At 33.0% G+C, this 23,887-nt stretch overlaps 1 protein-coding gene across 1 annotated transcript in view; it reads left to right on the forward strand.

Annotated features, from left to right (window-relative positions):
• LOC130892386 (uncharacterized) overlaps window positions 1-23,887 on the forward strand; it is a 124,518-nt gene that overhangs the window by 75,189 nt on the left and 25,442 nt on the right. Inside the window, exon 3 of the mRNA XM_057797789.1 lies at window positions 19,324-20,549. Within this exon, the coding sequence (XP_057653772.1) occupies window positions 19,950-20,549 (600 nt within the window). The 5' untranslated portion in view covers window positions 19,324-19,949. The remainder of the gene's footprint in view (window positions 1-19,323; window positions 20,550-23,887) is intronic.

Genomic DNA, 23,887 nt, shown 5'->3' on the forward strand with positions numbered 1-23,887 from the left:
GTTTTTTAAATACAATTAAAAGTTTTATGTGTAGAATTTCTAATTGTTCGATAATTATCTCGATTTTTTTCAACTGATCATCATGAGTGATTGTTTCATTTCTAAAACACCTCTCGGGAACACAAAAGTGAGAATCGTAAGAGCTAAAGGAGTGATTTATTTACTCGAGCGAGCAAAAGTTAAGAATGATTTGGACAATGAATTCCTCTTAGTGTTTCTGAAGTTACTGTACATATTACATTTTACCATTATTATTGCGATATTAGAACGGATCATGTTGTGCACCGTCTCAGCAGTAGCAGCTCGTCGTCGTCAGTATCTGAAATTTCTGAAACAGGTTTTCATTTTTCAAGCAATTGCTTCATTTGCGGCGAAGCATTCCAAGATCTAAGTCATTTGCGTCAAAGCCGACACAGGATTATATGTCAAGTACTTTATGAAGGAACGAAAAAAAGTGTTTTGGACTTGGTTTTGAAACGTTCTGATGAATAACACCATGGTTGATCGCAAAGCTGGCGTCCCTAGCTTGGTCGAGGTTGGAGTTAGGTATCATAAAGATTGAAAAAAGTGGGACGAACAGAAAACTGAAAGTAAAAATAACATCGAAAATGCTATGGAGGATATTTTTACTTACTTGCATGACAATAGTGAAGAGTGTCAAGTTTCAATGATGGATCTAATGGAATGAATTAAAAGAGATTACATTCCATCAAGATAACATTATATTTTTCAATGAAAATGGACAAGATTACATTGTTTGCTTCAAAGGTTTTATATTCAAATTGGTATTAAAAAAACATCTCATAAAACTTTAGGTTACATTCATTACGAATACATTATTTAACCAAAAAATAGTTCCTCGTCCTTGTGACTTGTGGCTGTATGGTAAATGGTCTTGCGCTTTAAGCAACAGTAGATGGAATAGCTTTATGATTGAAGCAGTTGATGAAAAATCCTTGTTTGTTTGCCATTCATAAACGCTCCTCCAACAGATTATAACATAATTTTAACATCACTTCTGCTTTCGAGATAACTACTTCAAATCTTTCAAAAGTTATAGTTCATAGTGGTTTCTATTTACTTATGTCATTTATTGGTGGAATTGGGTACATAATGTCTGGCAGTGGACTTTTGGAGCGCTCTATGAGCCACAAGAATGAGTGGAACTCAAAAAATCTACATATATATACAAATCTACAAATCAATCCTCAAAGAACTATCTAAAAGATTGTTCTGAAGTAAATTTATTGAAGAATCTAAAAATAAAAAGTTTTGAGCGACAAAAGAAAATATTGACAAAATTTTTGTACTTTTTTGCTCATAACTTTTTAAATTCGCGGTTAATGGCAAAAAGTGTCATAGACAAAATTGTGGACAAAGCAATTTGCCACAATTTATGTATAAGATATCGTTAAAAATAGCTTTTCACTCCTTTATTTAACAGAGCGGCCTGAAGACAAGATGGATGCCATCAAATTTGGGATTAAGTTTTCCTTGATACCCCCACACATAGATAAAATAAAATTGCGTCCTCAGAATAACGCAAGGTCTTTTACAATATTTCAATGGATTAGAAGTACTTTACTAAAGGTTAATTATTCAACAATTTAGTCACATGCTTAGAAGATTTGGAGAAATTGGAACAGATAATAGAAAACATTGTCAAGGCACTTGGACTCGCACAAAAAATGTGATCAGATTAAAATACTACGCACACCTAGAGATTTTTCTAGTTCTACTATACCTTTAAGCAACCATTTGTTGATGGATCTGCAGAGTTCCAGGACTTCCAGGGGGTAAAAATATGTTTCATTCATTAGAAACATCTTTATTTTCATACACAAGATTACACATCGCAAGGTCTATTATGCATTTGTTAAATGAAATCTACAAAACACCAACTTTAATATAATAGTATACCTTTGGTATGTTCTTGAGAGAACTTGTCCTAATAACAGACAAGAGTTAGAGCGTGTTGTTTTCTTGTAATGAGAAAAAATTTCTCAAGCAATCATCGAAAACTTAATAGGAAGCTCACCTTGATGAAGAGAAGTGCTCGAGGAAAGATTATGATTGTTTGCACTGTAAAAATAAATGTTTTGGAGAGCGAGTTTTTCTTATAACGTTGATAAAGAATGCAAATACGAACAAATAATTACAAAATTTATAAAAGCGCATTAATTTTGAACAGTATTTTATATAATATACATTCATTTCTCACAAAAATTTGCAGAAGTGTACTTATTGAATCCTCGTACGGCTTTTAATAATAAAAAGAGTAATTATTATATTAAACACAGTATTTAATAGTTTCTTAATTGTGATTCCTAAGCTACATATACGCATCCTACAGTAATCAATGAGTACCCAATTGAAAATAATCTTAGTGATCTTGGAATATGTGGGGCAAAAAAAACAACAGAGGTTAATAATGTAGTCGGTATTGTTTTACAAACCATTGTCGTGACAAATAATCCAAATGATTGGTGAAAATAAACTTATACAATTTTGAAATGTAACACAAAAGAGAAGACAAGCTGAATCGTTTTAACACAAACAGCCATTGTTAAATTGTGAAAGAATAGCCATTATTCCAACGAGAAAACAACTTTTGACAATATCAAAGCACAATTTTCAATTGACTATTTACTTTGTACTTTTTTTAAACGGATATGAGAATTAACCTACCACAAAAATATAAGCAAGTGAGCTTATCCATTATAGATACTTTTTTATATATATATATATATTGTGAAAGAGATAATCGATAATTAGCTTGTGGAAAGTGAACTATAACTATATAAATTCTAGAATAGGAATCTAAGGAATATGTAAGATTTAACCTAGGGAGACGTGGCATGATTCCAAAAAAGAGATATGGCAGACAAGAGTGGACTAGGCGACACCTGAGCAAAGCTGATACCAGCGGTATCTGTATGCAATAAAGATTTGTTAGAGTAGCCGTGGGAGCTATTCCAAAATCCTTTTCTCTCAGTACGTCCTTAATTAGAATGATAATCACAAACTAAGTACAATGAAAGGCAAAATTTCTCCTTTTAGATTTTCAAAATAACTCAGTACTGATGAGTAGAAAAAGTATCAGAAAGAGCGAAACGGAGATAGGTCTATAGAAGTCAAAAACTAAATGCTCTGAATCATTAGGAACCCATTAATACAATTTGGACAAGAAATATCTAAAAAGGTATACAGCAATCCTATCTGACAATCAAACCACCATTAGGTCAATTAACACACAAATAGTTAAATATCAAAAATCACCATAAGTTCTGGGTTAAAACTAAAGGACTGATGTCAACTATCTTTTTGTAGAGCTGCGGAATATTTGGTACATTTTGCATCCAAACTAGCAGATGTTATATGTTGAATGATCTCTTATGTTCGCTGACACGATCAGATCTTTTGGAGCTTCTTTGTCGATATGCGGCTGTGTTTAATACTATCTTGAAATCAGATTCTGGCGATACGAAGTTCAAGGGTTAGATTCCGTAAAAATACGTTAAAATAGACGTAGCATAGGTGTTGATTGCTTGGACTAAGTTGCCTGCATTTAGTACATAACTCATCTTACTCTTGTTGTGTATTGAACCTGGATTGTAGCTTTTGCCTGATTGTGGTTCAATAATTTAGCGTCTTGAGATCCTAGATATTTGTAGATGTAGGTTTGTTCGCCATCCTTTTATCGTTGTTAAAAGAAGGCTTACAATAGTTGAGTGGACTCTTATAATCTACGAAAGCAGTGTGTATGTTCTGGTGATAATTATGTTCTTGTCAAAATATCGTAGAGTCCACAACAAGTTGTTTTTTGTACCCTTAATGATCACTTCTACAACTTTTATGTTCCTCCGCCAAGATGTTATTTTCTTCTACTGTATTAGTGATAGAAACGGTAAGTTTGATCATTTCTTCGTCTGCTATCCAGTTGGCTGTATATTGTGTTTTTACGGTGTTGACAAGAGGACCAATACCAACACAACAACGTCTGTTTCGAAGGCATAAGTTGGTTGGTGTTATTATCAAGCGTAACTCCAAGTTTCCTGTAAAATACTTTTGGTTGCTTTCACCTTCGGCTGAAGCAGATCAATATATCTACTCAGGCAAATTTTATAGATGTGCTGAGTGTTGTGTGTGAATACCTATTTTCTCGAATATTGTTTTGATGTGGCTTTTCAAGCATTTATGCGGTTTTATATAATTCTGAGATTCCGAGAATTCAATGAAGTTATAATTTTAAGATTATATTTGACAGGTCTATCGGTTATTTACATTTTAAACTTTACTCTAAATGCCTCCATAATTGTAGCACTATAATATCCAGTTTCTAATGTATACTTATTTTGCAGATTTTTACGAAACCGTTTAAAACATTTCCTCTCATTTCTGTGTATAGAGTAATTAAATCTTTAACCTATCTTGGCGTTTGTAGCACTGTGACCTGAGCGAACTTTGATCTAATAAACTTGCGTGCATAAAAATCGATCCACGATTTTCCATTCGGACACTATTATATAAAAATAATACTATGTATTACATCAATAAATAAAAATCTGTTACTTTGCGGTGTTAATCAAATCTTTATTTATAAAAAATTGTCTTAGTGATCTGTCGATCCGAATTTACTTTTAATAACTGTCGGTTGATTTTCAGATTACAATAACTCAGATTATAAATACTATTTATATAGGCTGGTTTGAATTGACGGGTAATTACCAAACATCTTCATTTCATCGATCATAAGTATGGCGAATGAATCAATTTTTAAAGAATGAGATCTTCAATGGACTATCGGGTTCGGAAAGAAATTTCGCGACAATAGCGCGAGATGATTGATTTATATTTTCTACAGTTTGAGTGACTTAATGATCGTGGTGTGCCGGTAAGTGGATTAGGGAAGGCTAATGGTCCAAAATTAGTGTCCAAACGTCACAAATAATGACTTCAATTTAGGATTTGGCAACTGTATATAAGTCGCAGTATTCTGACGTTTCATCTAGCTTCATTAGTCGGTACAACAAGCAGTGCTTGCAGTCTGTAGTGAAGATCAGTTGTGTGTGTACGTGCGTTTCAAGCCTCGACTCGTAATTATTTCGACAGATTAGTATTTACGTTACTAGTATGTTGGAACATTTATATAATTTCGAAAATACAAGACCGTTAACAGATAATGAGTTAGAAGCATTGGTGTTGTCCCTTAACTCCTCAGATGACGGAGAAATACAATCTAGCGGTTCCGAATATGAAAATAACCTGGAGAATTATTTTAGTCCCTCTGAATCAGAATATGAACCCGGTGTATCCGATGCAGAAAGCACCGATTTTGACCAAAGTAAAATCATGCGGCGAAAAAGATATAAACATAGTATACCAGTATCCTATAATTCAAGATTAGAAACTCGAAAAATAAATTACTCTATTGATGATGACGAGACTGAAACTTCAATAGAAAATAATCAATCTCAAAACTTGGAAGAAACAAATTAACAAAATATCTTAGAAGAAGAAAATTATGACATCGAAAATGAGCAGACCGACTTAGGATATGATTCGATTCCTATACATCAGACAAGTGCCAAATTGGGAAAAAGTCTTGGGGGTAAGAATGGCCATCGCTGGTGTACATCTGTTGTCAACAGAAGCAAACGAATTTCAAAACGAAATATTGTACATATAATACAAGGATCTGTAGGAGATACACGGAAAGGTCAGACGCCATTGGATGTTTTCCATTGTTTGCTGAATTATTCTATTTTTGAAAAAATTATGATCCACACCAATACAGAGATAGGAACTAAATCTGAAAACTACAAAGTGTCCAAATCCACTAGTCCAGAAGAATTACATGTTTTTGTTGGCCTTCTAATATTTGCAGCAGTCCAAAAGGACAACCATTTAGTCACCAGAGAAATTTTTGATTACAAAAAGTCCGGGTCTATTTACAGAGCAACACTAAGCCGTGAGAGATTTGAATTTTTATTGGTTAATCTGCGGTTCGATGACAAAAGTACACGTATCGAAAGAAGACAATTAGACCGTTTTGTACCTATTCCAGATATCTGAAATGAGTTTATTCCAAATTGTAATCGCTCATATAGACCTGGCAGTTATATAACTATTGACGAGCAGTTATTAACATTTAGAGGACGCTGCCCATTTAGGATGTATATTCCCAATAAGCCCGCCAAATACGGGATTAAGATCGTTATGTATTGCGATGTGGGAACAAAATACATGTTTGCTGCTGAACCTTACCTTGGGAAAAATACAGACTCCAATGGAGTACCCTAAGGAGAATATTATGTCAAGAAGTTGACTGAAAGTCTCCACGAAAGTAATCGCTACATAACAATGGACAATTGGTTCACTTCTGTAAATCTTGCGGACCAGCTTCTAAAGCCACCGTACAAAATGACAATAGTTGGCACTATGAGATACAATAAACGTGGAATGCCCCCTGAAATGATCAATCTGAGAAACAGAGAGGTGGGAAGCTCAATGTTTTGTTACGATAGAGAAAAGACACTAGATTCATACAAACCTAAAAGAAATAAAAGCGTTTTTCTTCTATCTACAATACATGGAGGATCAACTATCTGTCCGGATACTGGAAAGCCCGAAATAATATTATTTTATTATAAAACCAAAGGCGGGGTAAATGCATTTTACCAAATATATAAATTCTTGGATTATTTTCAATAATAATTTACAAACAAATGGAAAGAAAATGATCTCAAGAGAAGATTTCATGATACAACTTTCTGAACAACTAACAAGACCTTGGTTAGAGCGACGCATAATTGTTCCAACTTTGCAACGCTCACTCAAACGTATCATTTCAGAAATAATCGAAATTCCACTACCAGAGAGTCGGAAGGAACTCACTGCATCAAAACGTACTACTTGTTACATTTGTCCATCCAAAAAACGTAGAATGACGTCACTTTATTGTTGCACCTGTCACCGAGCATTTTGCGCCGAACATCGTGCACGTTGTTGTGTTACCTGTGATGCAGAAAAATAATTTTTGTTTATTTTATTACTTCTTTTAGTTCAAAACATATGTATTAGTTAGCATCATGTAAAATTTTATATTAAAAAATATTTTGACAACTTGTTTTTGATTTTTAAATACGAGATCGTAAAAATTACGAATGGTTAGTATTCACGGTATTGTAAAATATAGTTAGTATTCTAGGGTTCATTATTTTTTTTATTTTAAAAACAACAATAAATGTTGGACGATCCAAGTTAAAGTTAAAGACCAAGTTCCACCTTATCAGGGCCATTTCCATTATCCCAATCATGCTGTATCTATCTACATTGTGGGGAAATACTGTAAAGAGCATTGAAAGAAGCTTCGAGTGACGCAAAATACGAACTTGGGGTAAAGAGTGAACGCCTCTTGGTACAACAGAACCTAACTGATCTACCGAGAAAATAGGAGAAATCATAGAACAAACCAACTAAAGGTAGCTATTGAATTGTTGGGGGAAGGTATATCTCAAGAGTTTATCGAAAACATTGATATGATCGACGGAAAACAGAAAGGAAAAAGCAATAGGAGGAATTTGTTGTAATACAAGCTATTGAGTGGAGTTGTTTTGGATATTTGTTGATTGTTCCTCAAAAATAAGCAGATCTATTGAATTGTTTTTTGCGAAAAATGGTCTCACGTTTTTTTTAATTAACAAGTTACAAGATTTTCATTCATTTTGTCCTACTCTAAAACGTATATTTGGACATAATACTTACAATCTGAAATTTCACGCTACCGAAATAACGGAAATAACGTATGTACAAGAGTATTGTATATTCCAGCTAGAAGGAGAGTTCAATGTTATTTATTTAAATGCAGTACACAGAGAAAATAAGAATATTGTCATAACAGCCGTATTTTGACATAGTCAAGTTTTCAGTCAGAGTACAAAGTGGAGGTTTCTTTAGATTTATAAAATGAAAATTTGCACACGAACAAATGTAGAACCAACAAACAAGTCTTCCTTGAAATGTTGGAATTTCATTGTTCCGTATTTTCCTCGTCATCGTAATTCTGATATCCCGAGAATGTTATACAAATCTCGTTACAGTAATTGCTTTATAATTGAATGGCGAGTGTTCTGGAAATTGTTTCTATGTCAAATATTTTAATTCACATTGTGTGATTCCACTTATCGTGAAATTATGTGAGAAAACCAAATATCCAGTGTAAATCTGTGCATACACGATGAAAGTGTTTTAAATCTAATATATTTTCGAGCTTACGAATATTCATACAGAGTGAGTTTTAAGTATGTAACTTAGAGCATAGAAGGCATTTGTTAGTTTAGTGTGGGGATTTTTGGGCAACAATATGGATCCAAACTACCAACAGTTAGTTGATGAACTTCTAGACGCCTACAAATTCCTTGGAGCTCGAATGTTATTGAAAACTCATTTCCTCCATTCCCATCTGACATTTTTTCTCGAAAATTTGGGAGCTGTCAGTGATGAGCAGACGCAGAGTAAAAGGTTCCACCAAGATATCAGAACAATGGAAATTCGGTATCAAGGACGATGGGATTCGGCCATGATGGGTGATTACTGTTGGTTTTCAAAAATAGAAAGTGCAATCCCTCATAAAAGGAAAAAATAGAGCTAATTCATATTTAAAGTGATTTTTTTTATAGTTTTTGTTTTTAATAGATGTGAGGCATGTTTATTATACGATTTAAAAAATTTGAAATAAATGTAACTTAAAAACCTTACGTGTTACAATTATTTTTTTCATATTTTCGTATTTGTATAGGTCCATTTTATCACAATATGCTATTCATTCATTCATTCATCATAGGCAGCAATTTGAAAATTTTCTGTGAAATAACGGAGCAACTTCCATTTGTGTCTGTTTGTTATCTCTATAACCAGTCATATTTAAAATGGTTATTCCGTGAATTTCTGTTGAATGAACCATTTTTCTGATATTATTATGTAAGTTAACGAAATTTTAACGACGATAGCTTTGAAACTACTCACTACTGTCATTTAGGCATATAAGATTCCAAATGAAAATAAACAAAAGCTTTTTCATAAGTTTTTAAAAATTATAAGAGTAAAAAGGAATGCCGCGAAGGTTTTTGCTTATTATCTCTTGGCTAAATTGGAAATCAGTATTGAATATAAGGAAGCGGATATATAAATTAGAAAAGTCGATTTTTCTTGGACAGCCCAGCCGAAGCGTTTTCCTCAACAGACCTTAATTTATTTATTAACGAATTTATTTCATTTGATTGTTCCACACCTTATATTGTATTGATCTTGGAATCTTCCAGATATCCTGGATATATACATCACCAGCTTTCACGCTTCTGGAATGTTTTCCTTATTTCGGAATTCTCAACCAATGTCGTTTTCAACGAGAGAGTCAACGATGAACGATTTTTTAATAAAGATTGTAGTGTGTAGGCGATAAAAAATAAGATATATAGGAAGGCTACAAGACTCTTAAATTCGAGAATTTGCTTACTTTGCAGTATATGTGGAAATTTTCTTATTGTTAACACTATTTTTCGTAAAAAAATTTGCACTCTTATACATTCATGGACGAAATACATTCATCAGATATAAAAATTTTCATTCGTATACGAGGTATATTACAAAATATGAATTATGTTCAAACCTAAAGTATCTTCATTTTTTATAATATCGAAAATTGTTATCAAGCAATATTGATTGTTATATTACTTATCAAAATAACAGTTTCTGAATGTAGGATGTTTGTAAACCTTTTTTGTTAGCTCTCAAGTAACTCAAAATAAAATTTTGATTACTAGATTGTTAAAAAAACTTTTCATTAACCATACATTGATATTTCATTAAAACCTCATTATCTTTTGAGCTATATTGTATAATCAATTTAGTTGTAGCTTTTATTAATCTCACGTAAAACTTGTAATTTAATGAAAGAAATTTACATAGCAGTGAACGTATACGAGGGTTGTTACTTTAGTTTTGAGATATGGCAACACTGAAGTGAATACGTCAAATCTGACATTGTCATCTTAAAATCGACAATTTTAATGATGATCGTTCTCAGAACGCAATATTGCATGAAAATTTGACTGTCAAAAAGTTATGTTCTCGTTGGATACGGCATAATTTTACAAAAAAGCTCATGTCTATTCGTGCAAACAAATGCTGAGAAAATTCAATCGAGGTGCATCTACAAGATCTATGCTTATGAACCTGAAACTAAACAACCATCTACTGTTTTTTCGGAATAACTGGACATGTCGCAACCGCTACCAAATTTCGCTATCTAAAAACTTCGAAAACTTAATTTTTTCAAATGATAACTCCCATTTTTCTCTTTACCATTGGATTCTATACTTTAAATTAAGGGAACTTCGTTAGTAAATTCATACATCTCAAATTAACGGTTTTTGTAGAAACTTAAAATACACTTTTGCAACGTTTAAACGTCAAGTTGTTTTCATTGTTGGTTTGTTTGTTGATATGTTTTTTTGGTCGTTCCAGACAACCAACAATTAAAAACCATGAAGATTTCAGTTTTACCAAGTTTCTACAAAAACCGTTCATTTCAGATTTACGAATTTACTAACAAAGTCCCCTTAATTTAAAGCGTAGCGAAACTCGGCACCCTATATAAATTTTTGTCAAGGTTTTCACAGATTTTAAAACCTGTAAGTGTTATTCGTCCAAATCCCAAAAATATCAGACCTGACTTACTTGAACTTAGAAATATAATTTTTTTAGTGGTGCATGTGTCCAAAAATTTCGAAAATGTGAAATAATTAAACACTGGTGGACTTTAGGCATATTATGCTTCATATAAAGTTGTATCAAAATTTTGCGTAAATTCCAAAAATTTAATAAAAACCATAGCATTCCGTTCAAAATAACGAAGTTTGGGTCTACTCTTGGTATAACTGGGAGTTTCAGAAAACTGAATTTATTTTAGCTGAAACAAGTATATCAGAAAACTCATGCAAGCAGTACTTTCACTTATACATATTGATTTATCTCATCGTGAAGGACCCTGTATATCTGCAGTGACATATGATATAGTAGAAAATTGGTGACGTGAGTATAGTGGTAGATAGTCGTTTACACACAAACTTGCACTTGGTGCATCCACAGACGCTACCACACGAGAATTTTAAAAATCCTTGATCCATTGGTCTGTCATACCATGTATTATGTAGTGTGGTTATTACCGAACTACAAAAAACTTGTCTGCACGATGGGTACCATAATACTAAAGACATTTGCAGTCGTCCTTTAACGCAGTAGAAACAAGACTATTAAATTTCTTCCGATATTAGTAATAATTAATGAGTCGTAGATCCCTCACTATGTAGAGACCAAAATGCGAAGTGAGGAGTGGGAACATCGAGGCTCTCTTGAACCAAGATAACGCACTCATTCACTGGTCCGTCATAGAACTGCCACATTAGCTCAACAGACTTCGAATTAGCTTTGGCCATATTTTCTAGATTGGAGTTTATTTCTAAAATGTGACCAAGAGTTACGTGGTTAAAGATTTTCTTCGTAAAATCAAATCATATGTGTGGTGAATTAGAGGTTTGAATAATTTTTCTCTCGAAATGCATCAAAAATGCTAGAACCCCAATGGTAAAAATGTGATAATCTCAATGGAAACTATAGTGGAAAGTAAAATTGATATATTTAGCAGTTTTCAATTGTGAGTCTGGGACGTAGGAACGGGATCAGCCCTCGTACATTTAGAAATGGGATCACTTTTAGGGCCAACAAGTTATCAAAGATTTTAGAGAGCATAATCTTGAATAGACTATCTATATTAGCAAGTTTCGTTTTGATGAAAAATCAGTTTAAAGTATTAGGTAAAAAATTGACGTTTTGATCTTTTTCCATCTTTATCAAAATATGAATTGGAATTGACAATTTGACAACGTTTTTGATGACAAACTATACAAAATAAACTCGTTTCCGACGGTTTTTAAGCTTTTTAATATCTAATTTTTTGAAGAAATTTACTAATTATAAGTTTTGGGAGATAGAAATTTATCTATCAAATTCAAGATTCAGATGTGCAACTATTAAGACGTATTGTCAATTGAAGTCGAAATATTTTTAATAAATGATCAAAATATAATAGAAATAATGGAAAACTCTCGACTTTTTTCAAACACATCTAGATAGCTTAAGATGTGATATCGGGGATGAAATTTTTCAACTCATTTAAAAGTGACAGGTAAATTCCCACGAAAATATATATATATTTATAGGGGTTTATGGGGTTATAAATGTAGAGTCTCTTGTGAAAATTTTAAAAACAGGCTTCTTTATCGTATAATATATTTTTAATTGACGATGTTTGTATGATTGGAAGCTATTGTATTGAATATATTTTGTAGGTGATCTTTCACTTCATATAATCTGGTTGTCAAGGTTATATTTTGATTAAGAAATTAGGTCGAACCATCCATTATATTTTCTTTCGTAATTTATTCTGAGTTTTAAAGAAATATTTCGACGTCTATGGTTAAAAAGACATTAAAGTCGAGAGATATTTGAAGCTGGCATATTTGGTATTCTCAATGACATTTTCCTTCTCCGTAGTAATAATTTCTCCACAAAATTCTGCTTTCGTTCTCTTTTTTTTTTCTCTTCGATTCTAATTTTCTTCTAAAGAGTGACCTTTAACCTTACTCTGTCTTAATTGCATTCTTTTAACACACCAACATCCGATTGATCGCGTCCCTTGTCTGTGTCACGTTCAATACAAATATAGAGTCTAACACAAATTCTGTTTTTATTTGAAAGAAAAAATTTTTTGTTACTTTACTTGAAAAACTATTTATAAATACGAGAGATGAACAAGGAATGACTATTTATTACATTATAATTAAAAAGAAGAATGACGAAGGATGTTGGGTAGTTTTTGATAGCGTATTAATTTTCGTTGAAAATTCCAACTTATATACTGAACCTACAAAAACTTTATCACTTTAGATTCATGCGATGATTTTTCACTAATATTCGATGTTTACATCTCTGTGTTTATTGACCTTTATTCAGATATTAGCCGCGTTAAGCTCTCTAGATCTTTTTCGGAAACTATTATCACCTATCAGTTACAGATCCTAGCCTAGATCGAGATTTTAACTACGGTTCCAAACGACGAGTTCGATTTTTGGTGAAAATTTCAACTTATATACTCAACCTACAAAAACCTTCGGTTTTATTACTTCATACGATGATTTTTCACTAATATTCGATGTTTAAATCTCTTTGTGTAAAGACATTTATCTAGATGTTAGCCGCGTTAAGCTCTCTAGATCCTTATTACGGAATTGATCAATTCATATTGTATATTTATTCCACTCTGTCGTTAATGATTCTTCATGAGTTCCTGTCCTTGGTCTTTTGATTCCATCGCTTGATTCCCATTCTACTCAAGTTCTCCTCTTCTCCTTTCAATCAATTTAATGAGTTTTCCCCATCTTGCTTCTTCTTGTTCAGCAAACCAGACTGCCATAGCTTTTATTACCACCTCGTTGGAAGAAAATTTACGACCTTTTAAAACTTTTTTTCAGTTGAGGAAAGAGATTATAGTCGGACGGAGCCAAATCTGGCGAATGAGGGGGATGTTCTAGTAATTCAAACCCTAAATAACGAATTTTTTGCATGGCAACATGAGATTTGTTTGTAGGAGCGTTGTCTTGCAAGAACAAAACACCTTTGGATAGTTTTCCGCTTCTTTTCTTTTCAATTTTTTCCCGTAGAGTGGTCAGTAATGAAGAATAGTAATCTCCAGTTATTATCCTACCTTTTCCAAGAAATCAATAATGATTACGCCATGGGAATCCCAGGAAACTGAAGCAAGAACTTTTTCAGCAGATTTTTGGACACGAAACTTCTTAGATCTTGGAGAACCAGAGTGTCGCCATTCCATCGATTGTTGCTTTGTTTCTGGATCGTAGAAATGTACCCAAGTCTCATCCATAGTAACAATTCGGTCTACATCGTTTTCCAAACGAGCACAGATCGAACGCGATGTTTCAACCCTTGCACGCTTCTGTTCAACATTCAAATATTTGGGGATTTGGGGAATGATTTCGGTGGACATCTTTTTTCTTTTAATTTATTGCGTAACTCTGATTCACTTTTTTGACGTCAAACTTTACACTGACACTTCTAATAAGTTATTGTTCATTGCTAAGGTAACGCAATATTTTGTTTATGCATGGAACTGGTCTAGGCTAACTAGATATGATAACCTTCATAAAATGATGGCAAATTTGAATTTTATTAATGGCGTAATTTAAATTATTTGTAGTTTGTTGTCTGATGAATAGTCTGATTGATCTGAGGGGAGAGGTATTAGAGGTTATGATATTGAGCTATTTGAGTAGTAAGATTTAAAAAACATTTGTGCTCTGGTGACCTTGCAGATGTAAAATCTTGTAATCTCAGTTTGAACTAGTTCATCATTTGAAAATGAATTTAGTTCTACATTTTAGCTATACGCACTTACAAAATTTGTTGCATTGTCTGAGAAAGATGTATATGGTTTTCTATAAAACATTTTAAGCTATTAATGGAAGTAAATCATATAGACGCTACCTCTAAGTAAGTAGATTTTGTAGTAAAACAAACGGAAATGCAAATTATCCTTTAATTAGTAACAGTAAGAGTATTTTGATAGTTACAGTATTGAATGAACATTTTATTTCGTGTTGAAATAATGTATTCGGCAAAAAGGTTCATATTTCATAATTTTACCGAGTAATTCCAAACTATATTCTAATTCTCATCTTGTTATTACAGTTCCAAAACTTTATTGTGTCTCTTAAGTGTATTATGTTTGAATAGTGGACTGTAAGGTGATTTGTGTGAGATGAGTTTTGGTTTTTGATATTGGTGCTTCGGACAATTATTTTGGCCCTGCACAGCCACCATAATTTAGATTCTGATAATTCTTTAGGAGTCTTCTGGATATTATATTTGCTGGGTTCTTCTTTGTAGTGACATGATGCTTTCCATTTGTTGACTTGAATATCTGCTACTCGATTTGAGACGAATTATTTCCATTAATATGGCTGACCATTCATCCATTACAACGTGATTATAGAATCGTTCCAATAACACGTTTCGTTGATATTAATTTCAAGCGACTACTTAATCTGTTCTATGAATTTGCGCAAAAGTGTTGTAGCACAAAGAATTATAATTCTTTTCAATGGTGCAGCCTTGCTCTTAGCAGATAGTAACCAACCGAATTTGAATTTTATAGTTTTATGCTGAACTGCTGACCTTAAGTAAATACATGGGTCATACGCCAACTCTGAAACATTGTTAAAGCCATGAATTTGTACGTAGTATGTTCTAATATAACGTGTCGTGGAATAATGATTTCATTTATTTGATTCAGGTGCTTTGAAAATTTGAACCAGCTTGTGTGATGATTGTTTGGTAATGTTTCGTCCCAGTCGACGATCAATTTCAATCATTCTTGCAGTATTACTTTTGCTGTGATTGTACATGGACCAATAAAACCTATGTGATCGCAAATTTTTGAGGTAGTTTGTAGTATGACTCATTTCGTTACTTGAGGGTAATTGTTGATGTTATTATAAAGACTATCTTGCCATAAATGCTGCTGAAGACCAAGCGTCTTTTATGTATCATTATTTGAAAAGAGGTCTGTAAAAATAGTTTGATTGTTTGAATACGAAATTCTAAGATAATATTTGTTGTAATACTGAATTTAAGATTGTCACCATCCTCTACAGTGTTGATGCCATATAAAAGATCATCTAAATAAAATCCGCTTGTGCTAGCTGCAGCTGCAGTTGGAAGAGATTCACTGTGTTGTATTGTAATTTTATTCAGCTCGAATAGCTAGATAAGGTGTGCTTGCGTTACCATATGTCACGATCTTCAATTTATATTCTATAATGTCATGGAGGATAAAAATATGAACGCCTGGTATAGTCGATAGCAAGAAGCGTTACACTTTGGAATTGAAGTCCTTGCCTCGATGACGATTTTAATAAGAACGGCTCTAATATCAATATCAATGTATAAAACTTCACAAGCCCTCGACAGCACAATAACTAAATCAAACTTTCAAGCACAGTAATAATTATTTATTTTAACAAAAATAATATCTAATTAAAACATATCCTGCGATGATTTTTTGTAAAGCTTCCAACCACTTTATCATTAAAATTATTTCTTCTCTCATGGTGCTTCTTTGCCATGTTTTTAGTCTTAGGCTGCTAAAGAATCCCTCTACTGTACATGTCGTGCAAAGTAGAGTAAAAAATTTTTAATGCAACACATTTAATACATCAACAACTGTTAGATTTGTTAGATTAAGCCTATCATGCCACAATTGCTGCCATAGTTCGATTTAATTCTTTATATTCGGTAAATCATAAAGCTGGGCAATAGGTTCATAAGTTTATTTCAGATTATCAGTTGTAATTTTTTGGCGTGTTTGGCGTAATGATGGCGTGTTTTCTTCAGCAAAACGTACTTCAAGGGAGGTGATAATTGAGTCCAAGTATGGTATTACTAAAGGTCTCTTCCAGTATTCTGAAGGTCTTTCTGCTGGATGATTGCTTCTATGACGTATTTTCCTTGTAATATGGGGCATTGATGTCCAGTCCGACTTTATTTGCAACAACAGCAGCTTCCTTTATAATTTCGTCTGTCACTTTTCCGGATTTTCACGGTGGTTTTTAATTGAAAATAAAATCCTTTAAACGTATTCCCAGGCTTTGAACACGTCCAAAGCTACAGATTACAACGGGTTCCATCAAAGTTGAGTTTTTGGGTACCAACATAATCCCGAGAATGAAAGAAATTCTGAAAGTAGCCACATGCAGTTGAGAGGCACTTTTCCGAGTTGCTCTATTTCCTTCCTGAGATAAAGTTTGTAAGGCTTTCAGAATTACTGGAAGATTTTCTTTAAAAACTCTGATGGTTTTGGGTTACCTATGTGTATACATTCTAGAAGAATTTGAGAATCAATTTTCGGCTTCTTCTAGCAGTTTAGTAACTGAAAGTGGTTTATTCCTAAAAAAAATCTGTAAATACTTCGATAGATTGTCAAGAGTCCGTTAAAGACCCAGCGAATAAAAACGACTCATTATTCAATTACAACCAAATAAAATAGAGACAGATATCATAGCTCACCAATATATAAATATTAATATATGAACAAATTAATAACCGAAAGCTACTTACCAATAATAATTAGAAGACATTATCAGCAGCATCTAAAAACACGTGTACTTTTTTGCAAACTGTAAATGACACTGCGTAATGGAATTATTTTTAGACTGGGGATCATTAATCCCTCGGGCATTAATTGGGTAAATGACTGGCTGTGACCAATAATTCTAATGAGCAACGTCATTGATAGGTTATTGAGATTTGCGGCTTTCATGGAGAGAGAAATGCTTTATTGTTAAAAAATTGTTACAATTTGTAGACACAAGCTTGTGAAAACTGAAAGACAAACATATAAATAACTGAATTAAGATACAAATAAAATAAAATTTCAATATATAAGTCGTTTATGAGTCCCGAGCAAAAATTAAACCAGTATGCAGCATGTCCGGAATTAATTAATTATTATTAGAATAGAAGTCGTTTACAGAGTAGAAGGCACTTTCCATTAAATATGCCCTAAAATTATTGCGGAATGCAGGAAAAGATTATATTGATTTGATTCCAATTGGCAAGTGATTGTACATTTTTTTGCATTGTAAAATATTGAGCATTCAACTAATTCTGAATGCGGAGTAGGTAGGTAAAGGTTGTGCTCAGCGTTCCTAAGTGAATAGCCGTGGAACGATGTTTCTGAAATTGGAGATGCGTACTTGGGAATTAGGAAAACAGATTCAGAAATGAATAAGAAAGGAAGAATCAGAATTTTTAATCTTTTAAAGAAGTCCCTGCAGTGAGGCCTGCTGTTAAGTTCGAGTAAATATTAACAGCTCTCTTTTGTAGTTTGAATATTCGCTCAAATTGAGTAGCGCCACACGTATACCAGAAGGGAATGGCATCTCGGAGAAGCGACTCAATAAGGGCATAATAGACTGTTAAGGAGGTGGATAAGTTCAGTTTTTTGGAAACTGATCTCAGCGCAAAGCAGAAGGAGCTTAATTTTTTAAATAAGGCGGCAATAGATAACTCCCATTTCAACAAGCCCCAAGAATTTCACAGACGTCAATGGTGGTGTTATTCAATAAAAGCTGCAATGTATTTTTATATGATGAAACTTTGGATTTAGAAACGTGAGACAGAGAAGATTAGAATCGCACCATGATTTAAGGGTGATTAGATTATTAGTTATGGTATGAAGTGCTGTGAGTTTGGGGTTGCTCCAAGAGAAACTAGTATCGTCTGCAAATTGACATATTTTACCACTGATGTCTAGATAGGCTATGTCGTTTATAAACAGAAGAAAAAAAAAGGGCCTAGTACTGAACCGTAGACATTCCACTTTCTGTTGGCTTGCAAGATGACATCGTTTCATCAACCTTTACTTCTGTTTTTATTTACAACTCAAAACTACTATCAAATAGAAATGCTTTAATTGATGAAATATACTGGACTGGTCATTGGTGTTCGAACGGCGATATACCAATGCTCTTAATATTGCCAGAATGTGTGTGTGTGTGTGTGTTTTCTGTTGATTAGTTTATACGATATAAAACTTTCATTGTTCGACACAATTTCAAAAAATAATATCTTCGTATTGTAATCCTACATGAACATTCATATATCCGATCTCCTTGAAACTATCAATTTTTGAACGTTTTCCTCTCATACGTGCCACCTTCTCGTGCATATAAGGACTCTTTAAAACAGTCCATAACTGACCCATTTCTAGTTTTAAATCAATCATATCACTTATAAACAGTACTCAAGGCTACTAGGTATATCATTATCAATGAGATTTAAACATATATATTATTAGTTTAAATTGATATGCATAATTGCTGAAAGAAAAATTCATTCTCATATATATACATACATTGATTGATGATGTGAAGTTGCAGCCACATAAAACAAGGTGTTAGTGAAAACTTTGATGAAAATACACGTATGCCCATCTTGTAATTTCAACAAAAGTACGAACTAAGCTAAATAAATTGTAATATAGCATTTAATTGATTGTCTTGGTGTATTCGTAGGTGTATGTGCATGTTAATTTTTGCTTGTACCTTGCAGCTTGGCAATTAAGAATTTATATATATGAAATATTCATTATGAAGAATAAATTGAGCATTTAAATATTTTTTTCAGCTCAGTCATCATGATAATACCGCCAAGAATTTCATCATCGTCAAGCTCTCCTAAAAGACTAAAATTGCCATGAATCGTCCACTCCTATTTTCCTTTTCCGCACTTTTCATGTTATGATGGTATAACAAATCTTCTTAAAAACACTTAAAACCTGTAAAAAATGGATTTAACGTCCATTAGAGTTTGTGTAATAAACAAACCACTAACTAAAGCAATACCATATATTGATTTGAAGATGACAGACAATATTATAACGTAGTATTTTGTACCTATCGATGTTTTTATATTCACGCCGAATCATTGTTATTTGTTGATTATTGTAAACGATGTCCGACACAAGATTTTATAATATTTTTAGATGTTAGTTATTCGAGATGTGTTGCTAATTTTCATTTCAATCAAAACTGAAGGAAAGCCCTTTATCAATCTTTGTACATAATAATAATAACGTACAAAACTTGAGCAAACAACCTCAAAAAATAATCAGAATTAATCTAACTTAATCTTGTAATATTTGTGAATACTACGATGATATTTTTGTACGTAACCAGGTTTTTCATGAATTTTCCAAAAAAGCCCACCCATTCTTTTCGCAATTATTTCTAAAATTTCCAAAAATTAAGACTATGTATGCTGCAGCAGGGGGCGCTTCGCTCGCTAGCAGACAGGCCAGACAAAAGCAAAAACAAAACAAGCAAAAGCAACAAAAGCAGATCAAAGCAACAGAGTTATCATCGAAACCGCCGCAAGCCAAAAATTTTCAAAACTATACAGACCCACTAGTTCCTAGACTTTCTCGAGTAGAAAGGGGCACTCTAAAACCTGCTCCACCAAATGAAAGAAGACATTCAACTTCTAATTACCATCTTAAAGAACCTCAGCATAGGTCTAGAATTCGAGAAAGCCCTTCAATATCCATTCCAGTACAAAATATACCCGCACAACCCCTTAGCCCCCAACATCATCCACCTCATTTACCCTTATTGTCTACTCCTTCTCTTCAAGGTCAACTGCCTCAAATTTGTATTCCTGAAGATGGAAACTTGGAGAGGAGATGCAGCTTCGTCCGACAAGTTGAAGAAATGGAAAAACATCAAGAGCAAGGTTTATTGAATAACTGCAATCATATTTGTAATGTTGATTTCAAAGAAAAACAATGGGATGATAAATTTTACATGGAATATGATAGAAGTGCATTCGGAAGTTTGGAATATCCGTTTTCTGAGGTGACCATTTTACAATTTCTTTCCTTATTTTATAAACAGGGTGTACCAAAAAATTTGTTGAACTAGAGAAATTAGTAAGTTTTGGAAGCAAATCGTGGATTTCACAGAATTTATTTTTCAAGAAAAATGAATTTTGTTGTGTGAGTGTTGATAATATTTTACGTAGATCCCTCAACGAAGGAGTGATTTTACTAGGAAAATATATTCTTTCATCTGTAAAATAAGCGCTTGTCTCTTCCATCACCTATTTATTTGTAGGAGTATGGTGACGAGGAAATAAATAGTTAAGCAGTGCAGCCAATTTTCCTGCAACAATAGCGAAATACTGAGCCGGTGCATTGTCGTGACAACAGAACGAAATGATTTTCTTCAATAGATTTGATCGTTTTTTCTTTCATTCAATATTTTATACATGTTTAATTAAAATATTTTCTTCATCATCTTTTACACGTGACCGTCTCTAATTCTTATCATCATCCGAATTTATATAACTGTATAGACAACCATTTACATATGATTCCATGGGATGTACCAAGGCATTTGAACTAATATATATGTCAGAATCATTTGAAATTTTGAGGGCATTAGAAACATGACGAATACTAATCGATCAAACCACCCTAATATAATTGAGAGAAATAGGTTTGAAGATATGTAAAAATGATATATAAGATTAGATTTTTGTATTAAACATATGAAAAAAGCATTCTATCCAGATTGTATAATGCATAGAAGAATCAATTTTATTGCCAGGTACATGTGAAAATGCGCTCAACTGTATAAAAACTAATACGTACTACACTGGCAAGACTGTGAAAGCGCTGCACCTATCTTAGCTCCCACCTCGTATCTTGCTAAGCTAAGTATCATACAATCATCATCCTGTAGCTACAATGATAATTCTTATGCTGACCTTAATCAAATTTTTGTTGGATGTACCCTTGGAGAACAGAGATTTTGCTAGTCACTTGTTAAACAAAACTACGTCCTACTTTTAAAGTTTCTAGGAATAATAATTCACAATATCCTGTGGTTAACTTCCAAACCATTTTCACACACGCACACAAACAAACAATCCTTCGATTAATATTACCTATCAATCATGGAAGCTCCAAATTCTAAGGTTTCATTTGAATTGACTGAGCAGAAGATTGAATAGGTGTGTTTTCTTCAAATGATTTTCAAAATTTAACAAAGATTCTAGTCTGTTCATATCTCTTCACAACTAAAAACTACTATAAAATAAAAATTCTTGAACTGTTGTCGAAAAATACTGGACTGGTTATTGGTGTTCGAACGGAAATATACCCTTGATCTCGACGTTGCCAAAATGTTTGTGTTTTTTGTTGATTAGTTCATTTTAATAACAAGACGATATAAAACTTTCATATTTCGACACATTCAAAAACATTCATTTCATTCTTTATAGCGACTTTATCCCCCAAACTATTTCTCAATCTTTCTGGTACTCTTAATATGTTCGTATTAAAATCCTACCTGAAAATCAATGATTCATACATCCGATTCCCTTGAAACTATCAATTTTTAAACGTGTTTATCTCATACGTCCCCTTTTTCTGTGCATGTAAGGTCTCTTTAAAACAATCTACAACAGATACGAATAATTGCTCTTTCGCTTTTCATCCTTGAAACAGTATACATGATCTCTTGTTAAACATATGAAAAAAGCTTTTGAAATGACAATATTCACCGACAATATTGAGGATATTCACTTTTTTGTCACTCCATCATCATATCAATTTTTTGGACTTTCTTTGAGCTCTCTAACTCCTATGCTGGTACCATATATCATTAATATATGTCTAGATTGTATTATTAAAACGAATTTATCCCTGTCAAATCCACAAAAGTATCAAATTTAATTGCAAGGTATCACCCTGTAGCTACAATGATAATTCTCATGCTGATCTTAGTAAAATTTTTGTTGGATGTACTCGTAGTTTGTTGCGGTAAAATTACGTCAAACGTAAAATCAAACACAAGTTTCAGTAATGGTTCCATTCTTGATTTTCGGGGAATTTTACTAAAATGTATTTATTTTCAAGATAGGCATGAAATAAACAATCGTAAGCGCGTGATGATCATGTAGAGATCTTTTTCATTAAATTAAACACCGTCGAAGTAACAAAAGGATTGAACATGTAGAACAAAAAGTTGGAAGTAGAATATGGAAACTAGATAATATTATGAAAATGCAAGTAGAAAAATCAGAAAGCGGTTTGGCGAAATAATAATATCAGTGGCAATACTGCTTTGGTTTCATTTATTGATTGAACATTTATTATGTGAGAAAACAATTGGAGTGATAGAAGGAAAAATTACTGACGCTGAGAATCAAACACGATTTGCGTTACATCTTTTACCTGATAATTAAAAATTATCACCTACCACGATGTGTGGGAATCTTTTCAAAGCCTCCGCGATCATTTGATGGAAGCCAACGTGAAGAAACTGGCTAAGACTAAGATATTCGCTATCTTACCTAACCAGTTGAATAGGCGAATCGTTAGGAACATGATAGAGGTGATATTTCAGGATATCAAGGTTAACACATTAATTTGCGGCTATCCAACTCATCATCAATACTTGGTGAAGACGGTGCTGTTATTTCCTTATGACCAGAAGTTACAGGAATGAGTCTAGTTGCCGATTCGAACATCCAGTCCTGGCTATCCATGAGCTCCAGGAGGAGCTTCTATCTAAGGAGGGGGTAACGTGTCTTCGCCCTAGAGTCGGTCCTGTCGAGATGTATTGAAATTCTAAAATTCGACGAAGGCGCGAGCGGTGCGTTTGACTTACTTTTTATAAACTGCGAAATCCGTTTGATGTTTGCTTTTTATATTCGGTTTTTATAGCAAGCGATTTATATACATTGTTTCTTTTGGATAACTTCTAAAACGGTCTATTTATTTATTTGTTTTGTTTGTCTGGAGAATTCTATTTTTAGTATATAAATAAGTTTGTGTAGTGCAGTTGAGTTTAATTTATGATAAATAGTCGTAGTGAACAGAACAAATTAGCAAAGTCATCGAAGAATTTAAATAAATTATTTAAGTTAGGTAATTGATATTGATAAGTGGAATATTATAAGTTAGTTTAGTGTAGTGTATAGTATTCAAATAATTTAAGAAAGTAAAATACAGTGTTTATTAATTCACCCCACGAATAGAAATCGTATAAAAACAATATCTTCGGAGCTAGTAATGCTGGGCGTGCATCTATTAAATTTGGGTAATTTAAGAAATCCCCAAGTTTTCTTTTTATACGAGCAATAATGTGAATTCGCGGGGTTGGGTGAGATTCTGTGACCTAAGAAA

The sequence above is a fragment of the Diorhabda carinulata genome, chromosome 4, assembly GCF_026250575.1.
Source record: "Diorhabda carinulata isolate Delta chromosome 4, icDioCari1.1, whole genome shotgun sequence".
Lineage (NCBI taxonomy): Eukaryota > Metazoa > Arthropoda > Insecta > Coleoptera > Chrysomelidae > Diorhabda > Diorhabda carinulata.